The 23688-nt window shown below is 40.1% G+C and overlaps 1 protein-coding gene across 11 annotated transcripts in view; it reads right to left on the bottom strand.

Moving 5' to 3' along the window:
* Positions 1–1439: 1439 nt before the first annotated feature.
* The window catches only part of ampd2a (adenosine monophosphate deaminase 2a), a 45514-nt gene continuing 23265 nt past the window's right edge, over positions 1440–23688 (bottom strand). For 8 of the 11 annotated variants that reach the window (XM_058054237.1, XM_058054233.1, XM_058054238.1 and 5 more), the window contains 17 exons: positions 19582–19712; positions 17829–17959; positions 16090–16158; positions 15849–15960; positions 15577–15763; positions 14712–14853; positions 13686–13775; positions 11391–11520; positions 11114–11308; positions 8597–8728; positions 8344–8507; positions 6288–6414; positions 6050–6213; positions 5838–5958; positions 3434–3607; positions 3249–3359; positions 1441–1783 (listed from right to left, as the gene is read on the bottom strand). In XM_058054237.1, the coding sequence (XP_057910220.1) occupies positions 1568–1783; positions 3249–3359; positions 3434–3607; positions 5838–5958; positions 6050–6213; positions 6288–6414; positions 8344–8507; positions 8597–8728; positions 11114–11308; positions 11391–11520; positions 13686–13775; positions 14712–14853; positions 15577–15763; positions 15849–15960; positions 16090–16158; positions 17829–17959; positions 19582–19712 (2396 nt within the window). In that variant the 3' untranslated portion in view covers positions 1441–1567. Of the gene's footprint in view, positions 1784–3248; positions 3360–3433; positions 3608–5837; positions 5959–6049; positions 6214–6287; positions 6415–8343; positions 8508–8596; positions 8729–11113; positions 11309–11390; positions 11521–13685; positions 13776–14711; positions 14854–15576; positions 15764–15848; positions 15961–16089; positions 16159–17828; positions 17960–19581; positions 19713–23688 lie in introns of all 11 variants that reach the window. The other 3 variants (XM_058054230.1, XM_058054228.1, XM_058054229.1) reach the window with 2 other exon arrangements.

Consider the following 23688-nt stretch of genomic DNA (forward strand, 5'->3'; position numbering starts at 1 on the left):
TACACCCCTAAGTGAAAATGTCCAAATTGGGCCAAAAGTGTCAATATTTTGTGTGGCCACCATTATTTTCCAGCACTGCCTTAACCCTCTTGGGCATGGAGTTCACCAGAGCTTCACAGGTTGCCACTGGAATCCTCTTCCACTCCTCCATGACGACATCACGGAGCTGGTGGATGTTAGAGACCTTGTGCTCCTTCATCTTCAGTTTGAGGATGCCCCACAGATGCTCAATAGGATTTAGGTCTGGAGACATGCTTGGCCAGTCCATCACATTCACCCTTAACGTCTTTAGCAAAGCAGTGGTTGTCTTGGAGGTGTGTTTGGGGTCGTTGTCATGTTGGAATACTGCCCTGCGGCCCAGTTTCCGAAGGGAGGGGATCATGCTCTGCTTCAGGATGTCACAGTACATGTTGGCATTCATGGTTCCCTCAATGAACTGTAGCTCCCCAGTGCCGGCAGCACTCATGCAGCCCCAGACCATGACACTCCCACCACCATGTTTGACTGTAGGTAAAACACACTCGTCTTTGTACTCCTCACCTGGTTTCCGCCACACACGCTTGACACCATCTGAACCAAATAAGCTTATCTTGGTCTCATCAGACCACAGGACATGGTTCCAGTAATCCATGTCTTTAGTCTGCTTATCTTCAGCAAACTGTTTGCGGGCTTTCTTATGCATCATCTTTAGAAGAGGCTTCTTTCTGGGATGACAGCCATGCAGACCAATTTGATGCAGAGTGCGACGTATGGTCTGAGCACTGACAGGTTGACCACCCATCCCTTCAACCTCTGCAGCAATGCTGGCAGCACTCAGGCGTCTATTTTCCAAAGACAACCTCTGGATATGACGCTGGGCACGTGCACTCAACTTCTTTGGTCGACCATGGCGAGGCCTGTTCTGAGTGGAACCTGTGATGTTAAACCGCTGTATGGTCTTGGCCACCGTGCTGCTGCTCAGTTTCAGAGTGTTGGCAATCTTCTTCTAGCCTAAGCCATCTTCGTGTAGCGCAGCAATTCTTTTTTTCAGATCCTCAGAGAGTTCTTTGCCATGAGGTGCCATGTTAAACTTCCAGTGACCAGTATGAGAGAGTGTGAGAGTGATAAAACCAAATTTAACACATATACTCCCCATTCACACATGAGACCTTGTAACACTAATGGGTCACATGACACTGGGGAAAGAAAATGGCTAATTGGGCCCAATTTGGACATTTTCACTTAGGGGTGTATTCACTTTTGTTGCCTGCAGTTTAGACATTAAGGTCTGCGTATTGAGTTATTTTGAGGGGACAGTAAATTTACACTGTTATACAAGCTGTACACTGACTACTTTACATTGTAGCAAAGTTTCATTTCTTCAGTGTTGTCCCATGAAAAGATATAATAAAATATTTGCAGAAATGTGAAGGGTGTACTCACTTTTGTGACATACTGTATATACATATAATATATAAGTGCACTGACAGGACTGCTTCCTTGGCGTAACGGTTCGCTCTCACTTGCCTGTAAGGTCTCACCGGATCGGAGAGCAACTGGGGGGCGGAGGGGGGTTCTTATCGTCTTATCAGCGGCTGCTTGGGAGCGGCGCCATGCACAGGGAGTCCTCCTCGTTGATGGTCTCCAGCTCCTCGGTGCGCACGGCGTGGGTGATGAGGTGAAGCTCCTCCGAGAGCGTCTCGCTGCGGTACGCCACGCGGATGTCGGGGAGGTTGGTGCGACGGATGTCGTTGCTCTCGGGGCCCGCTTTGAAATAGCTGGGGCCCAGCCAGTAGCTTTTAGCCTGGAGGGGGGCAGGGGGACACAAGAGGGTTGCATTTAATATCGTGGGACGCTTTGCTTTCATCAGGTGAGCTGCAGAGGAGATACAGAGTCCTCTTTTGTCCAGCGGATGTCTGCAGCTGTGTGTTGGACCGATGGCACATTAAAGGGGAAATGCACTTTTTTATGGAATCATCCATAATCCTTATGTGAAACATGAATACATATTTATTTACCTTTTCTGTGCATTATAAACAAACAAATAGCTGCTCCTCCTCAATAGCCCCTTTACCTCAAGGTGTTCCCCAAGGTTCGGTGCTTGGTCCTCTTCTCTTCATCCTCTACATCAGGGGTCTCAAACAGGACACTAGCTTGAGGCCCCCGCCTTGATATGAAAGTTTAATGTTAGTGCGGCCCGCGCAAGTTTGATATGGATAATGTATGGCAGGGGTCTCAAACACGCGGCCCGCGGGCCAGATGTAGCTCGCAGGACACTAGTTTGAGGCCCCCCGCCTTGATATGAAAGTTTAATGTTAGTGCGGCCCGCGCAAGTTTGATATGGATGCTGTATGGCAGGGGTCTCAAACATGCGGCCCATGGGCCAAATGTGGCCCGCAGGACAGGAGTTTGAGGCCCCCGCCTTGATATGAAAGTTTAATGTCAGTGCGGCCTGCGCAAGTTTGATATGGATGCTGTATGGTATCATGTACCCAGAAAAAATTATTACGTTTGATTCATGTTCATGTTAAAGGTTAAATAACTGTTAATAGTAAATAAAAAGAGTATAAATGTGACTATAGTCGTGTTTTGTCATGTCTACAGGGCTCTAATAATGCTTTGTTCATTTTAATATGAAAAAAATCATTTGTCTACCCACCAACTATATGTGCTTTCTTAGGTTTTTATTATTTGCTGTTTTATTATTATTATATTTATTTATTACTGATTGCATTTCTTTATTCTTTATTTGTTTATTTATTTTTCATCTTATTTTGTGTATACAAATAAAAATTAAGATATTTGAGAACAGTGGAATGTTTTATCAGAGCTTTTATTGTAGAAAATCGGAACCAAAGCAAGTTTATTCATTTTTCTGTTTTTAATAAATGTTTTTTTGAAAACTGGATGCGGCCCAGTCTCACCCAGACCCTAGCTCCAGTGGCCCCCAGGTAAATTGAGTTTGAGACCCCTGGCTTAACTGATTCTGTACTCTTGCTGCTGTGCAATGCAAATTTCCCCACTGAGGGACGAATAAAGGCATATCTTATCTTATCTTATCTTTAGCGTGTAAATATTTCCCATGACATCCATTGTTAGCTAGCTCACAGGAACCCATTTTCTCACGCTATAATGCACAGAAAAGGGAAAGAAATGTGTTCATGTTTCCTGGATTGTGAATGATGGGCAATGTGTGTGCTGCGCTTCATCGTGTTATTCCGCAGACGTGGAATGGAAAAAGAAAGGGAATAAAAAGGAAAGCAGGTCACCTTGTGTGAGAATCCACTCATGAGAACGCTGTTTCTTGCCAGCTCACACATGTCGCAGGAACTCAGCTTCCATACTTGGGTTGCGATGCTGTACTCCTCCATTAGCGGTTCCTGGACACACACACTCACATGAAGCACTCATGTGTTTATGTAGCGGAAAAAGAGTCCAGCCCCCTTGCGCTGACCTTGGTGAAGTGGAACTGGAGGGGGTCGTCAGTGGACAGGGACACCATGAGGCCTCTGGACAGGTACTCCGGTAGCGGATTGCGGTGGTAACTCAGGAACAGGCTGTTGTTGCTCAGCGGGGACATGGCGATGCCGATCTGAGCCAGGTAGTACAAATACTGCAGCACGGGGGCCTGAAGAGACAAAGACAGTACAGTATACAGTAAACCTCAGATATATCGGACTCGGATATATCGGAAATTCGCTCACAACCGACAGATAAAAAAGAAGCGATTTTTCTGTAATGCATTTCCAATAAAAATTCATTGCATATATCGGATTTTTTATAACGGATTTCGCCTATTTCGGACAAAATCTCCAGTCCCGTTCCAATGCATTTCCATGAAATTTCCCTGGCATATATCGGATGGCCGCATCGTGGCGCTCCGATTCGAATCCGAATCGTGACAGGCCGCTATACGACGTCATTTGCAGCGTTTGCAGCGTTGCCTGCGCGTCCAGGTACATTGGAAACATAGTCAAGGAAGTGCCTTTTTATAACGGATAAAATCCCATTTACGCATATACCGGATATAAATCCCATATATGCGTAAAACGGACATTTTCCGCTATACGCATATAACGGATTTCGCTTATATCGGACAAAACCAGTGGGAACAATTGAATCCGATTTTATCCGAGTCCGATATATCCGAGGTTTACTGTACTACAGTATTAATTGTCCCTGTACCCTAGAAAGCGCCCATAAATGATACGGGAAAAGACCCAAATGATACTGTGTCAAAGCCCAGGGCAGTGATACTGATAAAATATAGAGTTTAACCATGTCCAGTATCAGCCCCCGTAGCTGTCCAATCAGAGCGCGCTGCTCTGGTATCGTGCCCGTGAAACAACCAATCAGAGAACAGCGCACGAGTGCTTATTGCCTAGTGCTTCTCCAGTCACCAAAAAACCCAAACTTAATTAATGGAACTTTAATTGTCAGACATTGATAAGATAAGACTATATAAAATATTAGTGTTGAAATATTTTTGCAATTTTTGCAAATATCTGCAATTGCAAATAATACATGTAATAAACGGAACATTTTCTGGAAACAAAATGGTCTTTTTAATAAATAGTACGTGATAATAAGCTCATGATTAAATAGTATGTGATAATAATCACAATATCATCACATGGTTTGTCTGGTATCAGGACCAGTATCATGCCCCCGCGTGCCAGTATCAGCCCTCAACCTCGACTAACCTACAATTATAGGTTATCACATGGTTTTGTCTGGTATCGGGCCAGGTATCATGCCCCCAAGTGTCAGTACTGGCTGATACTGGCACGCGGGGGCATGATACTGATTCATGATTCTAGGGTACAGGGACAATTAATACTGTAGTATGTGATAATTTATCAGTATCACTGCCCTGGGCTTTGACACGGTATCATTTTGGCCTTCTCCCGTATCATTCATGGGCGCTTTCTAGGGTACAGGGACAATTAATACTGTAGTATGTGATAATTTATCAGTATCACTGCCCTGGGCTTTGACACGGTATCATTTCGGCCTTTTCCCGTATCATTCATGGGCGGTTTCTAGGGTACAGGGATTATTAATACTGTAGTATGTGATAATTTATCAGTATCACTGCCCTGGGCTTTGACACGGTATCATTTCGGCCTTTTCCCGTATCATTCATGGGCGGACAATTAATACTGTAGTATGTGATAATTTATCAGTATCACTGCCCTGGGCTTTGACACGGTATCATTTCGGCCTTTTCCCGTATCATTCATGGGCGGTTTCTAGGGTTCAGGAACAATTAATACTGTAGTATGTGATAATTTATCAGTATCACTGCCCTGGGCATTGACACAGTATCATTTCGGCCTTTTCCCGTATCATTCATGGGCGGTTTCTAGGGTACAGGGACAATTAATACTGTAGTATGTGATAATTTATCAGTATCACTGCCCTGGGCTTTGACACGGTATCATTTCGGCCTTTTCCCGTATCATTCATGGGCGGTTTCTAGGGTACAGGGACAATTAATACTGTAGTATGTGATAATTTATCAGTATCACTGCCCTGGGCTTTGACACGGTATCATTTCGGCCTTTTCCCGTATCATTCATGGGTGGTTTCTAGGGTACAGGGACAATTAATACTGTAGTATGTGATAATATTTGTTGTCATGGTTATTTTTTCATGCAAATTGAAGGATCAAAAGCAGTATCGGCCACAAATATCGGCCCAAGCAAAATCGGTATCGGCATCGGCCCCCCAAAAAAAACATATCGGTCGATCCCTAATCGATACCGTACTGAAGTGCATAATTCATACGTCTTTTTGCAATATGGATATTTGGTCCCAACCCGACATGTGATCTGCTGTGTGTACGTTTTGCTGACCTTTCTGAGCAGCAGACCATGCGAGATGTTCTCTGACAGCATGAAACCTGACACCAGGTGATGGATCGGCCCCGCCTCCCCGCAGTGAGGTCTCAGCACAAACGTATGAAAGCCTCGCTTCCTGTTTTAAACCAAAAAAAAAAAAAAACACATATTGTTAAAATATTGGTTATTTGCTAGAAGATGTTGTAGAAGTGGGGCTTGGATGTGACCTCCTGAGGTGGTTGAGCACGGTCATGTTAGCGTAGGTGTAGTAGAGGTAGTAGGAGTAGGGCGGATTGTCCTCCTCTTTCCAGTTGGCCGGCAGCGGACTGTCCAGATTGAAAATGTGGTGCTCGGGTTTGGACTCGTCATCCACGCTGTCGAAGCCCACCACCTGGGGAATCAGACAAAGAAACGTCGAGTCTGAGGCGGTACGAGGGGTCGGGATGCAAAGGCGAGATCGCTCACGTGCTCCAGGAAGAGATGCACCTCGGGGTGACTCCGCGGGTTGATGGTGGCTTCAAATAGCGGCAGGAAGATGTTCTCCAGCATCTCTTGGAAATTAGCCAGCTGCTTCTTTGTGTGATACACGTCACTAGAAGTACAGGAAGAGCAGCAACAATCAAAATAAATAATTTAAAAAATATATATAATGGGCTTAAGATTGATCCCTGAGGAATACCTGTTGACAGTTGTCAATAGAAACAACATTCATTTTCTAGCGTTTATCCTCACGAGGGAGCCTATCCCAGCTGTCTTTGGGTGAGAGGCGGGGTACACCCTGGACTGGTGGCCAGCCAATCACAGGGCACATATAGACAAACAACCATTCACACTCACATTCATACCTATGGACAATTTGGAGTCGCTAATTAACCTAGCATGTTTTTGGAATGTGGGAGGAAACCGGAGTACCCGGAGAAAACCCATGCATGCACGGGGAGAACATGCAAACTCCACACAAAGATGGCCGACGGTGGAATCGAACTTGAGTCTCCTAGCTGTGTGGCCTGCGTGCTAACCACACGTCCACCGTGCAGCCCCTAGAAACAGCCAGTGACCTAAATATGATGAAAGCTTTGTAATTAGAAGCTAATGATTTATGCTATCGGCGGCACGGTGGGCAAGTGGTTAGCGCGCAGACCTCACAGCTAGGAGACCAGGGTTCAATTCCACCCTCGGCTATCTCTGTGTGGAGTTTGCATTATCATGCGTGGGTTTTCTCCGGGTACTCCGGTTTCCTCCCACATTCCAAAAACATGCTAGGTTAATTAGCCACTCCAAATTGTCCATAGGTATGAATGTGAGTGTGAATGGTTGTTTGTCTATATGTGCCCTGTGATTGGCTGGCCACCAGTCCAGAGTGTACCCCGCCTCTCGCCCAAAGACAGCTGGGATAGGCTCCAGCACCCCCACAGCAGTATCACTCGGATACTGTGAACATCCAGCAGCAACACAACATTTTGGCATGACTACTATTTTGATGAAAAATATACTGAACCAGGGCTGCACAGCGGTCGGGTGGTTAGCACAAAGGCTTCACAGCTAGGAGACCCGAGTTCAATTCCATCCTCGGTCATCTCTGTGTGGAGTTTGCATGTTCTCCCCGTGCATGCGTGGATTTTCTCCGGGTATTCCGGTTTCCTCCCACATTCCAAAAACATGCTAGGTTAATTAGCCACTCCAAATTGTCCATAGGTATGAATGTGAGTGTGAATGGTTGTTTGTCTATATGTGCCCTGTGATTGGCTGGCCACCAGTCCAGGGTGTACCCCGCCTCTCGCCCCAAGACAGCTGGGATAGGCTCCAGCACCCCACGCGACCCTTGTGAGGAAAAAGCAGTAGAAAATGAATGAATGATTTACACCAGGGGTGGGCAAATATTTTGACTCGTGGGCCGCATTCAGTTAACAAAATTGTTCGTGGGGCCAGAACATATATTTAACACACACACACACACACACTATATTATGCTTATAATTTTCCTTGAATTATTTATCTAATTTTATCTGTAAAAGTGTTATACTATCAGCTTTATGTTCTCATGCCCCTTTTTTCAGGACCACATCAAAGTATGTAATTTAATTTTACAGTTTTGTTGTTTTTTTTTTTTTTTCTAAATAAGAATCATGTTGCCAGTTTGTATGTTAAAAGTTGAAATACTTAGAAAGCAACTGGCGGGCCGGATTCAAACGCTTGGTGGGCCGCGTGTGGCCCCCGGGCCGTACTTTGCCCACCCCTGATTTACACTATCAAAAATTTTCCTTTAAGTGGCTTTGCACTATTTTTATTGTGTATTATTGACTGCACTTGTGTTTTTTTATTGTGATATTTCATATTGGTTTTACAGTATTTTACATAGATCGATAGAAGGCTCGTTGGTTGTTTGTTGTCATTGTACACAATATACAAACTTATCAAACTAAATGAGATTTAGCCATTTTCATATTGGAAGCAGATCAAGTCCAAAAATTTGTAGTAATCGAAGCGTAATATTATGAAGGACGACGGTGTACAGACTTACAAAAGGCGGGGTACTTGGATAAGCCAGCGCACGTTATCCGAATACACCCGGTGTGTGACAGCCCACTTGGCCAGCTTGTCCCATTCGTCTCTGGAGCGACCGTAGACGGACAGCCTCAGTTCAGAGTTCTGGTACTTGCTCTCCTCCAAGTCTGACATAACCTCCTGAAAAAAACAAAACAAACATGACATCGTTGACGTCTTCCGACATTGTGTTGCAGTGATAGTACAAGAAATGGCCTTTTTTTTCAAACCTTGACTATGTGCGCAAAGTATTTCCCCTCAATGTGGTTGTCGGTCTTGATGAAGATCTCTCTGAGGATGGACTCGCCGATGGGGTTGTACTTGGCATTGAACTTGTCAAAGCGATGGAACGTGTTGCGGTCCTGCACAAAACAGGGAATTGTAAGGCATCTGGATTTTTCCGTCAAAGGTTGTCTAATGCAGTGATTTTCAACCACTAGTGTACCTTGAGAAACCGTGAGGAATTATCCAATATCACTTTTTATAATTAACATTTATTAATCATCATTTGTAAATATTATATCAATAGCCATGAATATATGGACCCAAATATTCCAATTGCATTTGGTATATTTGCTCAAACGGAAGGAATTGAACAGGGATGGAATATTCCTTTAACCAATCCGATTGAGGTATCTTGTACCCGCTCAAACGGAAAGTTCTTCTTCGTGGTGTTTTTCTTCTTCTGTTGTTTATTGGCGGTTGGCAAGCAGCTTTCGTGTGCATTAGCGCCGTCTGTGGAACAGAATCTAAACCAGGGGTGGGCAAACTTTTTGACTCGCGGGCCGCATTAATTTAACAAAATTATGTAGTATTTTACACGTAACAGTCCATTTTTACACCTATATTTTTACACATATTTTACATGTAAAAGTGTCATGCAATCTGCTATATGTGCACTTTGAAATCATTTATTTGATGTAAAGTGTGTTATAAATGTATTATTATTATTGTTATTTTATTAGAATTATTATTATTATTAGTTATAGTAATGTTATTATATTATTATTATTATTTTGTTAATAATAATAATATTACTACCATTATTATATTAATATTATTAACAACAATATTAATATAATAGTAGTATTATTATCATTATTGACAACATTATTATTATTATTGTTATTTTTATTAGAATTATTATTATTAGTTATAGTAATGTTATTATATTATTATTATTGTTTTGTTAATATAATAATATTACTACCATTATTATATTAATATTATTAACAACAATATTAATATAATAGTAGTATTATTATCATTATTGACAACATTATTATTATTATTATTATTACTATTATTGTGCTTGTGCTCCTTTTTCCAGGAGTATTTTGTAAACAACAGACCACATCAAATAACAAAATTGATAAAGCAGCTACCTCAACCATCAAAAAGTTGGCCCAAGCCACGATGCCAGGTTATGTGTTGAGTTTAAATGAAATACTTTGGAAAGAACAGGCGGGCCATATTGAAACACTTGGCGGGCCGGATGTGGCCCCCGGGCCGTAGTTTGCCCACCCCTGATCTAAACCCTTCTATATGCCATTCACAAGTACAGTTTTATTAAAAAAGAAAATATACAGTAAACCTCGGATATATCGGACTCGGATATATCGGAAATTCGCTCACAACGGACAGATAAAAAAGAACCGATTTTTCTGTAATGCATTTCCAATAAAAATTCATTGCATATATCAGATTTTTTATAACGGATTTCGCCTATTTGGGACAAAATCTCCAGTCCCGTTCCAATGCATTTCCATGAAATTTCCCTGGCATATATCGGATGGCCGCATCGTGGCGCTCCGATTCGAATCCGAATCGTGACAGGCCGCTATACGACGTCATTTGCAGCGTTTGCAGCGTTGCCTGCGCGTCCAGGTACATTGGAAACATAGTCAAGGAAGTGCCTTTTTATAACGGATAAAATCCCATTTACGCATATACCGGATATAAATCCCATATATGCGTAAAACGGACATTTTCCGGTATACGCATATAACGGATTTCGCTTATATCGGACAAAACCAGTGGGAACAATTGAATCCGATATATCCGAGGTTTACTGTATATCTATATAAAACATGTCCCGAGTTTAATTATAAAATATCAGTAAGATTGAATTTGATCTTTTCCTGTTTAAATTGATCCCGGGTGCGTTCTTTCAGCGCATGCTCAGATATGATGTAACACGCAGATCCAGACGTTCTTCGCTTTTAAAAATGGAGGCCAGCAATCGGCACTGGACTAAGCAAAGTTTGTTTTTGATTCAAACTAAATTTCAAGACTGGACAGACGAAAAACTGACAATACGGAGTTATTCCGACAAGTGAAAGAAAAACTTGTTGAAGTCGGTATCACGTGATGTTGATGTTTACGTTTTACTGGGCATGCCCTATTGACTATTCTGTTTGATTTTCACGACGCATGTAGACAAGAGATTGGAATATTCCTTTCCATGGATACCATTGTTTCCCGAAAGGTGATTGGGAAAGAGAAAAAGTGGTGATGTAAAAACATGGCTACTGTGGAGTGTCTGTGGTGTAAAGACTGGCAGAGCGATGTAATATCGGTGCGTGTGGCAACACCTAGCTTGTTCCTACGATCCGGTCATGGTGACATTTTGTAACATTTTTGGTTAGTAGTGTGTCACAAGATTTTTCCAAATAAAAAAAAAAACGTGCCGTGGCTCAAAAAAGGTTGAAAAACACTGCTCTAATGTTTGCTCAATGTGTTCTCACCGCGTGCATGTCAAGCGTATCCACGCTGAGGTCGAACGCCGTCAGGTTCATGGTCTCGAACACCTCCTTGAGGGTCTGACCCCGTCCGCGCTCAATGTGAACTATCTCTTCGGGGTATTTCTTCATGGCTCTCTTGATGAAGCGCAGCAGGTGCTTCTGGTTCATGCAGGAGGACGCGTGGATGTGCGTGTCTACCTGGATGGAATCATTGGCGTGATTGCTTCAACGGTTCAATGGTGACATTTCAAGTGCGAAGCGGAGAAAGTAAAGCGCTGACTTTGCGTATGTTGTAGAAATCCCGGTGAGGGACTTTCTTCTGGGCCGCCAGCTCCTTCATCTCATTCAGGAGGATGTGCATTTGGAATTTAGAGCTGAGGTACTGCAGGCGACGGTAGCAGAAAGACTTCCTGGTAGGACAAGGGAACATTCACGGATTTAGAAACGTGGGAGACTTTCATAGTGCAAGGAACCAGGTTTGGTTTCACGCAGAAGCATGGGATTTGTCTCTGCAAGTCAGCAAACATTTTTTTTTTTGCACATTGACTTTATATAGTTAATCTTCAAACAGCAAAAACAACAAATTAGCTAAAAATGTCATCCAATACTTCTCTACAAGAGAGGAGAAATATGATCTCAGGGAAGAAGTACATTTGAAACACTTCTATGCTAGGACTACGTTATGCTAGCCATAGCATTTCAGTATGTGGAATCAAACTATGGAATGGATTGAGTAAGGAAATCAAACAATGCACAACGATGAGCCAATTCAAGAAACAATACAAGCAGTTGATGTTTGCTAAATCCAAGGATGAAGAGTCTTGAACCAGTCATGATGTGCTATATATATCACTATATTGACACACACTATGGTACCCATTATGGCATTGGATGCTCATATCACCGAGTACTTTGGTACAAGACAAAAAATTAAAAAAATTAAAAAAAAAATTAAAAACAAAAAAAAATTTTATAAAAATTAATCAAATAAATTTATAAATAAAATAAATTTGCTAAATACAAGGATGAAGAGTCTTGAACCAGTCATGATGTGCTATATATATCACTATATTGACACGCACTATGGTACCCATTATGGCATTGGATGCTCATATCACCGAGTACTTCGGTGCGTGACAAATATTAAATTAAATTAAATTAAATTAAATTAAATTAAATTAAAAATTATTATTTATTATTATTATTATTATTATGAAAAAAGTATGTGTGGCGGACATACCACTCCTGAGCTTACAGGACAAAACATTTTAAAAATTTAAATAAAAAAAAACAACAAAAAAACCTTAAACTATATTATGAAAGCAGGAAGTGAACAAATGTAACAGTTACTGATTGTAAAAGTACCAGATGGAGGGATAGGATTTAATAAGCTTTGCTTCTTCCTACTCCTTTTGGACATGTGGAACTGGGAACTGATTATTATTTTGCTGGTGTTCGCGGCTATTTCTTCCGGTCATCTAAGTGAGCATACAAACATTTGAGTGTTAGTCCAGGTTTCCCATATACGCTCGAGACCCGATGCCCAACCCGACTAATGGCTCGTGACAAAGTGATCCAAAGAGCAGCAAAGAAAGACAGAGCGAGAGACAGAGAGACTGACAACATGTGTGACAAAGCAATTATGTGGCTGTTCAATTATGTTGCTGGTGGTCGTGTGGTTAGCGCGCAGGCCTCACAGCTAGGAGACCTGGGTTCAATTTGGGTTCAATTCCACTCCCGGCTATCTCTGTGTGGCGTTTGCATCCTAGCTGTGAGGTCTGCGCGCTAACCACTCGTCCACCGTGCCGCCGATAGCGTAAATCATTAGCTTCTAATTAGAAAGCTTTCATCATATTTAGGTCATTGGCTGTTTCTAGGGGCTGCACGGTGGCCGTGTGGTTAGCACGCAGGCCACACAGCTAGGAGACTCGAGTTCGATTCCACCGTCGGCTATCTTTGTGTGGAGTTTGCATGTTCTCCCCGTGCATGCGTGGGTTTTCGGCGTGGGTTTTTTTTTTCGTCTCAATGTGTTAATACACGATGTCGAAATGAAAAATAACTATACAGTCACACATGTGAGCTTGCGAGGCAAAATAAACCCTTTTTATAACACAAATATACGCAAAAAAACGCAAAGGGTAGGACTCCCCAAGGGTTGAATAAATTATAAACAGATATAAAAATGTGAATCCTATTAATAGTTTTTATGTGTGCTATATATATTATTTTAAACTGTGTATAATTTAGATCAAGGGGTCAGCAAGGAGGACACAAAATCCTACCTTGGACACATATACATTATATAAATTAACTAATCATGAGGTAATAATTTCCTTGTGAGGAAAAGCGGTATAAAATGAATGAATGAATGAAGTAATAAGGTTACATTCATAATGATGTTTCTAATAAAACATAAGATCCCTGGCAGAATGAACTGTAAACAAGAATTTACATGCATACAAATGAAGTCTAGTAAAACATGACATTCTTGGCAGAGGTTAAATGAGAAGAAAAAAAGACAACAACACTTGCATAGAACATTATATTAAAAAAAAAAAAAAGAGAAAGCACTTACACCGGGCCGTTGATGATAAGCGCCATCATGACGTTCATGTCGGCAATGTATTCTTTCAGGTCAGGGTACGGCAGGTCTAATTCTGTACTTCTGCAGAAAAACATGCAAAGTGATATCAAAAACATGTTTTTTGAGGAATACCTGGAATATGAAATGATAACAATTTTTCATTACAAAGATATTTCAAGAAAACAACCTGACCGGGTCATTTTTGACCCACTTATGGAAGGTTGAGGTAGTAACACAAAAACTTCTTAAAATGTATAAAAGATAAGTTAAAAATGTGAATGGCATGATATCAAAAATATGATTTTTGAGGAATACCTGGAATATGAAATGATAAAAATGTTAAATTATGAAGATATTTCAAGAAAACAACCTGACCGGGTCATTTTTGACCCACTTATGGAAGGTTGAGGTAGTAACACAAAAACTTCTTAAAATGTATAAAAGGTAAGTTAAAAATGTGAATGGCATGATATCAAAAACATGTTTTTTGAGGAATACCTGGAATATGAAATGATAAAAATTTTCATTACGGAGGTATTTCAAGAAAACAACGTGACTGGGTCATTTTTGACCCACTTATGGAAGGTTGGGGTAGTAACACAAAAACTTCTTAAAATGTATAAAAGATAAGTTAAAAATGTGAATGGCATGATATCAAAAACATGTTTTTTGAGGAATACCTGGAATATGAAATGATAAAAAATGTTCATCACAAAGATATTTCAAGAAAACAACCTGACCGGGTCATTTTTGACCCACTTATGGAAGGTTGGGGTAGTAACACAAAAACTAAAATTTCTTAAAATGTATAAAAGATAAGTTAAAAATGTGAATGGCATGATATCAAAAATGTGTTTTTTGAGGAATACCTGGAATATGAAATGATAAAAAAGATATTTAAAAAAAAAAACAACGTGACCGGGTGATTTTTGACCCACTTATGCATCTAAGGGTTAAGACCCAACAGTGTAAAATGTGCATTTGGAATCAGGACTATGTAGATATATGAACACGTACTTGTCCATGTTGCTCTTCCTGGTGTAGACATGCACGACGCCTTCTACCATCTTGCAGCCATATCCCGTGTCCGAGGGCATATTCATGGGGTCCTGATTGTCGTAAGGGTGCGTCTCGGAAACGGGCGGGTGGACGGGGGCATCTGTTTATAAAACAGAAGCGGCCCATTTAAAAAAAAAAAACCTGCTCAGGTAGGAGAGTCCAAGCGTCTCGTGCAAACACAGCACGATATCATGTCGGGTATTTGATTTTAAGATTTTATTGTTTGTTTTTAAGGCGTTGAATGGGCCGGCCCCCAAATACATCTCGGACCTCATCCAAATTTACTCTCCAGCGCGGTCACTGAGGTCCGAGGGCCAGCTCCAACTTGTGCTGCCTAAGACGAGACTTAAGACCAAAGGGGGGACCGAGCCTTTTCTGTGGTCGGCCCCAAACTATGGAACTCTCTCCCCTCCCAAGTAAAAAATGCCCCCCCCAACATTGAAAGCTTTAAGTCTCGTCTTAAAATCCACTTTTATTCTCTGGCTTTTAACTCGGAGTTAGTCGTATGGTCCTGTGTCTTTTAGTTTGTTTTTATTGTAATTGGTTTCATTTTTTATACTTTTATTGCTTAGTTTCTTGTTTTTAATATTTTAATATCTATTTTACTATTTTATTTATTAAATGATCTTTTAGCCCTGTGGATATTGTACAAATTAAACAGGTTTTCTATGAAAATATTCAATTTATTAATACTGAATCCTACCAAAGTGGAAATGTGCTTATTGTGGTCTGGTCTGTAGCCAATTAACCGCATAATGAACGAGGGACGACTGCTTTTTTTTTATACAATTATGTAAAAAAAAAAAAAGCTCGGACGTGTTACCAGCATCGACGGGGGTCTCTGGGATTTCGTCGTAGATTCGCATATCCAGCGGCGTCAAGCCCAAGTCCTGCAAGGAGTGAGCCGTGGTCTTGCAAAAGGACTGCATGGATCTGTTGATGTACTTCTCCCGAATGAACAAAGCTTTCACTACGCACTTGGCGGCATCCACAAGGTCAGTGAAGGGCACCTGAGGGGGAGGGGGGGAAGATGTGACAACACATTTAGGAGAGACTAGACAAAAAAAAAAATTGCAAAATTTAAGATCTCCTCACCCCACATTTTTCCTCTCCTGATATTGACACCCGCTGGTACTCTCTCTCCATTGGCATTTCCCGCTCCTTAGGGCCATTATCAACAGCATCAACACTCTTCTGCTTCATTAACCTTCATCCAGGCAGACAAGGCAGTGGTGAGTTCCAAATGAGAGGCCAACACTGAGCTATGACAACTGGACACCCGATGTGAGCGCTAAAAGGATGGACGGCAAATCAAAGTGAAGCAGAGCGCACTCACTCTAGATCTGTGGCGCTGTCGATTTTCAGGAAGTCTTGTTTGGCGCGCAGCAAGATCTCTGGCTCAAGCCTTTGGCGTGTGAGGCAGCGGCGGAGCGCGGGAGTGGCGGGCGTGGCGGGGCGGAGAGGAGTAAAGGGGAGGGCAGCGAGGGAAGGGGGCAGATGGGCATCAGAGGTTAAGCACAAGAGAAAGAGTGACTAAATATGCTGTACACTGGGGGTCTCAAACACGCGGCCTGCGGGCCACACACTAGTTTGAGGCCCCCGCCTTGATATGAAAGTTTGATGTTAATGCGATCCGCGCAAGTTTGATTCCGTTCAAATTTTCAAGTCTGTTAATAGTTATCCTCCCTATCCGTGTGGAAGTGGTAAGTTTTTGGCTATTTAAGTTGAAAGGAAATAACTTGAAGGCTACCGTTTAGGTCGCTAGCTCTCTAGTTTGCGAGTTAGCATGTGTCTCAAGACCAGGGGTCTCCAACACACGGCACCCGCCTTGATATGAAAGTTTAATGTTAGTGCGGCCCGCGCAAGTTTGATACGGATGCTGTATGGTATCATGTACCCAGAAAAAATGATTACGTTTGATTCATGTTCATGTTAAAGGTTAAATAACTGTTAATAGTTATCCTCCCTATCCGTGTGGAAGTGGTAAGTTTTTGGCTATTTAAGTTGAAAGGAAATAACTTGGAGGCTACCGTTTAGGTCGCTAGCTCTCTCGTTTGCGAGTTAGCATGTGTCTCAAGACCCTGCAGTTGCGCAATATGTTGTAAATAAAAAGAGTATAAATGTGACTATAGTCGTGTTTTGTCATGTCTACAGGGCTCTAATAATGCTTTGTTCATTTTAATATGAAAAAAATCATTTGTCTACCCACCAACTATATGTGCTTTCTTAACTTTTTATTATTATTATTATATTTATTTATTACTGATTGATTGATTTTCTTTATTCTTGATTTGTTTATTTATTTTTCATCTTATTTTGTGTAGAAAAATAAAAATTAAGATATTTGTGGATAACAGTGGAATGTTTCATCAGAGCTTTTATTGTAGAAAATCGGAACCAAAGCAAAGTTTATTAATTTTTCTGTTTTTAATAAATGCATTTAAAAAAAAAAAAAAACCTGATGTGGCCCAGTCTCACCCAGACCCTAGCTCCAGTGGCCCCCAGGTAAATTGAGTTTGAGACCCCTGAGTTAGAGCACGGAAAACCTGTTTAAAACCTACTGTGTATACATTTTTGTACCATTATTAGAGCCCTGTGGACATGAAATAACACCCCTATAGTCACCTTTATGCTTGTATTACACTTGAGATACAGTATATACTCACAAATTAGCATTGATAGTGTAGTAGCGGCATTCCTGGTGGCTTATTACTTTTTTTTTTTAACAGTTTTCATTCATTCATTCATTTTCTACCGCTTTTCCTCACAAGTTTATTCATTTTTCTGTTTTTAATAAATGCGTTTTTTTTTTTGGAAAACCTGATGCGGCCCAGTCTCACCCAGACCCTAGCTCCAGTGGCCCCCAGGTAAATTGAGTTTCAGACCCCTGCTGTACACACATACTTCTCCTCGCTCACACACACCAGCATTTTAGGCACCATGTAATCAAAGTGATTGGAACGGACCAAAAGGTCAGATTAGCGGTGAAGATACGTAGCTCCATATGTGAGTGAAAGCAACAGGTTGTGTGCAGCTGTCTGCCACGCGCCCCGCAGTGTGCTTGAAGTTCCTCACTTGATGTCCTGGCTGATCTGCCTCTCCAGACGGTGGCGCCGCTCCTCCAGCTGCTCGATGGGGCTGTCCTCCGGGAACTCATAGGGAGCGCTGCGCATCTCGCTCTCCGCCATGCTGCGCGTGAACAGCTCCTTTGGCAATGATAATGTCATTTAATAAAAAAGTGTTCCTTTAGTCTCGTATATGATGACTCCTGTTTAATCACAATTATAATATTAATTAATTATAATATTAATTAATTAATTAATCAATTAATTAATTAATGAATAATGACTCTGTGTCCATACTTTTTTAGCATCATTTTACAACTTCATTCCGTTTAAATGTTATTTGAATTAACAATAGCTATTTCTCTATTTACTTTAGTTTATTCTGGAAAAAAATTGACTTAATTTTTGTTAATAAAATTTCAATCAAAATTCTCAAAATTCTACATTTTTTCTTGTAATATTACAGCTTTATTCTGATAAAATAATGACTAATAATGAATTTCCTTAATCCCAAATCCGATAATTTCACCATTTTATTCTGGTAAAATAATTACCTTTTATATAGCTTTATTCTGATAATATATTTTTAATAAATTGTAACATTTCCCCCCTGATATTACAAATTTATCTGCGGAAAATAATTCTGGAATTTTCCTAAATCACAACATTTTTAGCATAATTTCACCATTTTATTCTGGTAAAATAATTACCTTTTATATAGCTTTATTCTGATAATATATTTTTAATAAATTGTAACATTTCCCCCCTGATATTACAAATTTATCTGCGGAAAATAATTCTGGAATTTTCCTAAATCACAACATTTTTAGCATAATTTCACCATTTTATTCTGGTAAAATAATTACCTTTTATATAGCTTTATTCTGATAATATATTTTTAATAAATTGTAACATTTTCCCCCCTGATATTACAAATTTATCTGCGGAAAATAATTCTGGAATTTTCCTAAATCACAACATTTTTAGCATAATTTCACCATTTTATTCTGGTAAAATAATTACCTTTTATAAAGCTTTATTCTGCTAAGATATTTTTAATAAATTATAATATTTTCCCCCGAATATTACAAATTTACTTGCAGAAAATATTTTCAGAATTTTCAGAAATCCCAACATTTTTAGCATAATTTCGCCACTTTATTCCATTAAAATAATGACCTTTTATCTATCTTTATTGTACTAAAATAACTGAATTAATTTTTTAAGAAGAATCCCCCCTAATATTACACATTTATTTAGGTAAATTAATACATTTTCATGAATCCCAGCATTTTTATCATAATTTTACAACCTTATTCTAGTAAAATAATTACATTACATTACATTAATTTGGGTAAAATAATGACTTAATTTCCATAAATTCCAACACTACTTATCATAAACTTTATTCTTATAAAATAGTGACTTAATGTTTCATAACCTAGACGTTTCCTTATAAGAATTCCTTATATAATAATATTTTTTTATTTTACATTTTTCTATATTTCAAAATTATTACACATTTCTTTTGGTAAAAAAATGTCAAATTTTCCTGGAATTCAAAAAAAAATTATCAGAATATTACAGCTTTATTTTTTACCTTTCCATTAAATTTGAACATCATTCTCCTAATATTTGTCTATTAACTTTATTCTCAAAGTATTCCGGCTTTATTCTAGTAATCGCAAGTTGGTTTATTTTTAATTCCGTATTAAATCCATAAAAAAAAATGAACCTGAAAACCTGTGGAGATTGTTTCTCACCTCTGCTATCTCCTTGTACTTCTCTTCCATGGAGGTCCGCAGGTCGACGGGGAAGTGTTTCAGCGAGACGGGGGTCCCTGGGAGCGAACGCTGGGGCTTTAGGGGCTTGGGCCCGGATGCACCACACAAGTCTGTATAGGCAGACAAGAGTTACAGTTTTACAACTTGGCAGTCGTAGCGTCACGTTTTGGTCCGTGAGTGTGCAATAAGGGCTGCAGGGGGGCTTGATGGTGTGCAATATGCGGGGTCGGGGGATGGGGGAGTGTTGCAGGCCAAAGCTAAATCCCAAACAATGACATCAATCATTCTTAAGTACTTAAATGTGAAGCTGAAACAGCTGAAACAGAGATAATGTACGTAAACAAGTTAACTACCAGCATGGACACAAATAGAAAAGAATCTACTTGTGGCTGACCCAAGATTCTAGTGTGTTCCAGTAAACTGCACACTAAATTGCAGCTTGTATATTTCTTTTTCCACTCTCACCTCGGATTCTACAAATACAGTAAAACTCGGATATATCCGAAATTCGCTCACAACGCACAGATAAAAAAAACATTTTTTCTGTAATGCATTTCCAGTAAAAATTCATTGCATATATCGGATTTTTTATAACGGATTTCGCCTATTTCGGACAAAATCTCCAGTCCCGTTCCAATGCATTTCCATGAAATTTCCCTGGCATATATCGGATGGCCGCATCGTGGCGCTCCGATTCGCCGAATCGTGACAGGCCGCTATACGACGTCATTTGCAGCGTTTGCAGCGTTGCCTGCGCGTCCAGGTACATTGGAAACATAGTCAAGGAAGTGCCTTTTTATAACGGATAAAATCCCATTTACGCATATACCGGATATAAATCCCATATATGCGTAAAACGGACATTTTCCGGTATACGCATATAACGGATTTCGCTTATATCGGACAAAACCAGTGGGAACAATTGAATCCGATATATCCGAGGTTTACTGTAAATAGTATATCCAAGAGAGGCAGAATATCCAAGGCCGAAAGTAAAATGACTTAATATGGGGGTCAATGAATCCTAAAGGGGTTAAGAAGCACCATAATCCATCATGCAAATCCGCATGGACGCGTACTACGAGCACCTGAAGCTGACATAGAAGGGTTTTTCCGTTATCTGCACATGCTGCAAACAGATGGCCACTCGAGACGAAACCAAAACGTAATGGAAGGAAAACAAACGAGTGAAGGACAAAATCTGTCCTCAAGGCTGAATGTAAGTTCATCCGGAGACATGAGCCCCTCCCGATGGAGGTGATGTGTTCGCTCACGAAAGCGAGGACGAGAAGAGGACAGTGACGCCGTAAAACATGTCAACACACACGGCGTCCTCCTCAGTTTAGCATCCAGTAATCCTCCCCGAGCCGCTCCACCACAGATGACTCTTAATCCAGGACCCCCTGACTCTATTAATATCTACGACATCATTGGGACACGGCCATCGCGAACGACAACCAGGGGCATGAAAAACACACAATGCTCTTGTGCCGTCATGGTTGAAATACAGTATGAAACTCAAGTCATAAGAGTCATAATAACTATAAAAGCAATTATCACTCGCTAAATGTACTGCAAAAAAGGTCAGTAAGGATAATTCATAATGCCGCCTACAGAGAGCATAATAACTCCTTATTTCTAAAATCACAAATACTTCAACTTGCTGATATAGTTCATCTTCAAACAGCTAAAATAATGCATAAGGCTAAAAATAAACAATTGGCTAAAAATGTCATCCAATACTTCTCTACAAGAGAGGAGAAATATGATCTCAGGGAAGAAGTACATTTGAAACACTTCTATGCTAGGACTACGTTATGCTAGCCATAGCATTTCAGTATGTGGAATCAAACTATGGAATGGATTGAGTAAGGAAATCAAACAATGCACAACGATGAGCCAATTCAAGAAACAATACAAGCAGTTGATGTTTGCTAAATACAAGGATGAAGAGTCTTGAACCAGTCATGATGTGCTATATATATCACTATATTGACACTTACTATGGTACCCATTATGGCATTGGATGCTCATATCACCGAGTACTTTGGTACAAGACAAAAAATTAAAAAAAAATTAAAAAAAAATTTAAAAACTAAAAAAAAATTAATAAAAATTAATCAAATAAATGTATAAATAAAATAAATTTGCTAAATCCAAGGATGAAGAGTCTTGAACCAGTCATGATGTGCTATATATATCACTATATTGACACCTACTATGGTACCCATTATGGCATTGGATGCTCATATCACCGAGTACTTCAATACGAGGTACATTATTAAAAAAAAAAACACAAAAAAAACCTTAAAAACTGTATTATGGAAAGCAGGAAGTGAACAAATGTAACAGTTAGTGATTGTAAAAGTACCAGATGGAGGGGTAGGATTTAATAAGCTTTGCTTCTTCCTACTCCTTTTGGACATGTGGAACTGGGAACTGATTATGGGATGCATTCAATTGTAATCTGATGCATGTTCAAATGAAATAAAACCATTACCATTACCAAATACGCCTTATAACATTATTAGAGCTCTCCAGACATGAAATAACACCCCTATGATCAACTTTACACTCCTATTATCCAATGTAATAGACATCAAAACATAAAATAAGTCAAAACAATATTGTGTTTTTTCAGAAATGAATGAATTAATATATGATGGCTGTTTTGCTAGGAGACACGAGTTCGATTCCACCCTCGGCCATCTCTGTGCGGTGTTTGAATGTTCTCCCCGTGCATGCGTGGGTTTTCTCCGGGTACTCCGGTTTCCTCCCACATTCCAAAAACATGCTAGGTTAATTAGCCACTCCAAATTGTCCATAGGTATGAATGTGAGTGTGAATGGTTGTTTGTCTTTATGTGCCCTGTGATTGGCTGGCCACCAGTTCAGGTTGTACCCCGCCTCTCACCCAAAGACAGCTGTGATAGGCTCGTGAGGATAAAAGCTAGAAAATGAATGGATGAATGTTGTTTCTATTGACAACTGTCAAACAGGTATTCCTCAGGGATCAATCTTAGGTCCATTATATATTTTTTTTATTATTTATTTTGATTGTTTCTGCTCTTCCTGTACTTCTAGTGACGTGTATATGATGTTTCTTTGTATATGATATGATATATGATAAAAAATATTGGATTATATCGGCCAAAGAGTGCCTGCATTTTGATAAAAAAAAAGATGAGAAAGCCTACACAGTGTAAACAGTATACTCATTAAAGACTCAGCCAATATGGAGGCAGTTAAAGACGTGATGTGCTGATGGCCATTTTTTGTTTCCCCCTGGTCCTGCAGGGTCCTACTGGGTCCTACAGGGTTTATTGGTCTTTCCGTGAGAATGTGTTGCTATAGGGATGAGGATGCTGTGTAGCCTCACCTCAAAAATGTTGTCGATTGTTTTTGAGTGTGTATTTTTGAACCGTAATGCTCCAGGCGGTTCATTCCACTGTGCACTGTGGAGATTGCTACGGCGCATCGTAACCTTCCAGCTGAAAGGCCCGGGGAAACAAGTTTTGGCAGTTGTGTTCCTCTTAAAGAAGAAAACATTTTATTTGACGTCGAGAAAGAATGGTTTTTAGAGTGTGTGTGTGTGTAAAAAACACATCTTTTCCTCTGATCTAAAACACAGTATGTCCATGCAAACACACTGGCAATTGTTCATAAGTTATTGCACATTGAGCATATCTCTATTACATGTATACTAGCATGTATTACAAAGCATTTTGATCATCCCCCATACAGGGTCCCACAAATGTCATTGACTGGCACCTGCCTCCATCAGCAATTTCAAATAAATTGCATGTTTTTAATTTGTAAAATAGAATATCATCCAAATGATATGGCGAACAAATTACAAATGAATTAAAATTTTTTTTATCGGAAATACAGTACAAATAACCTTACCTCGAAAAGTCCTGCAAATAAGTGAATATATGATCATGATTTTAAATAGCCACAATAACATTTACACTATACAATAACTACAGTCTATACAAAAACAAAGTCAATTAACTACATACAAAAATTGCATCTATACTGTACACCAGGGGTCTCAAACACGCGGCTAGTTTGAGGCCCCCGCCTT

The sequence above is a fragment of the Doryrhamphus excisus genome, chromosome 18 (assembly GCF_030265055.1).
Source record: "Doryrhamphus excisus isolate RoL2022-K1 chromosome 18, RoL_Dexc_1.0, whole genome shotgun sequence".
Classification (NCBI taxonomy): domain Eukaryota; kingdom Metazoa; phylum Chordata; class Actinopteri; order Syngnathiformes; family Syngnathidae; genus Doryrhamphus; species Doryrhamphus excisus.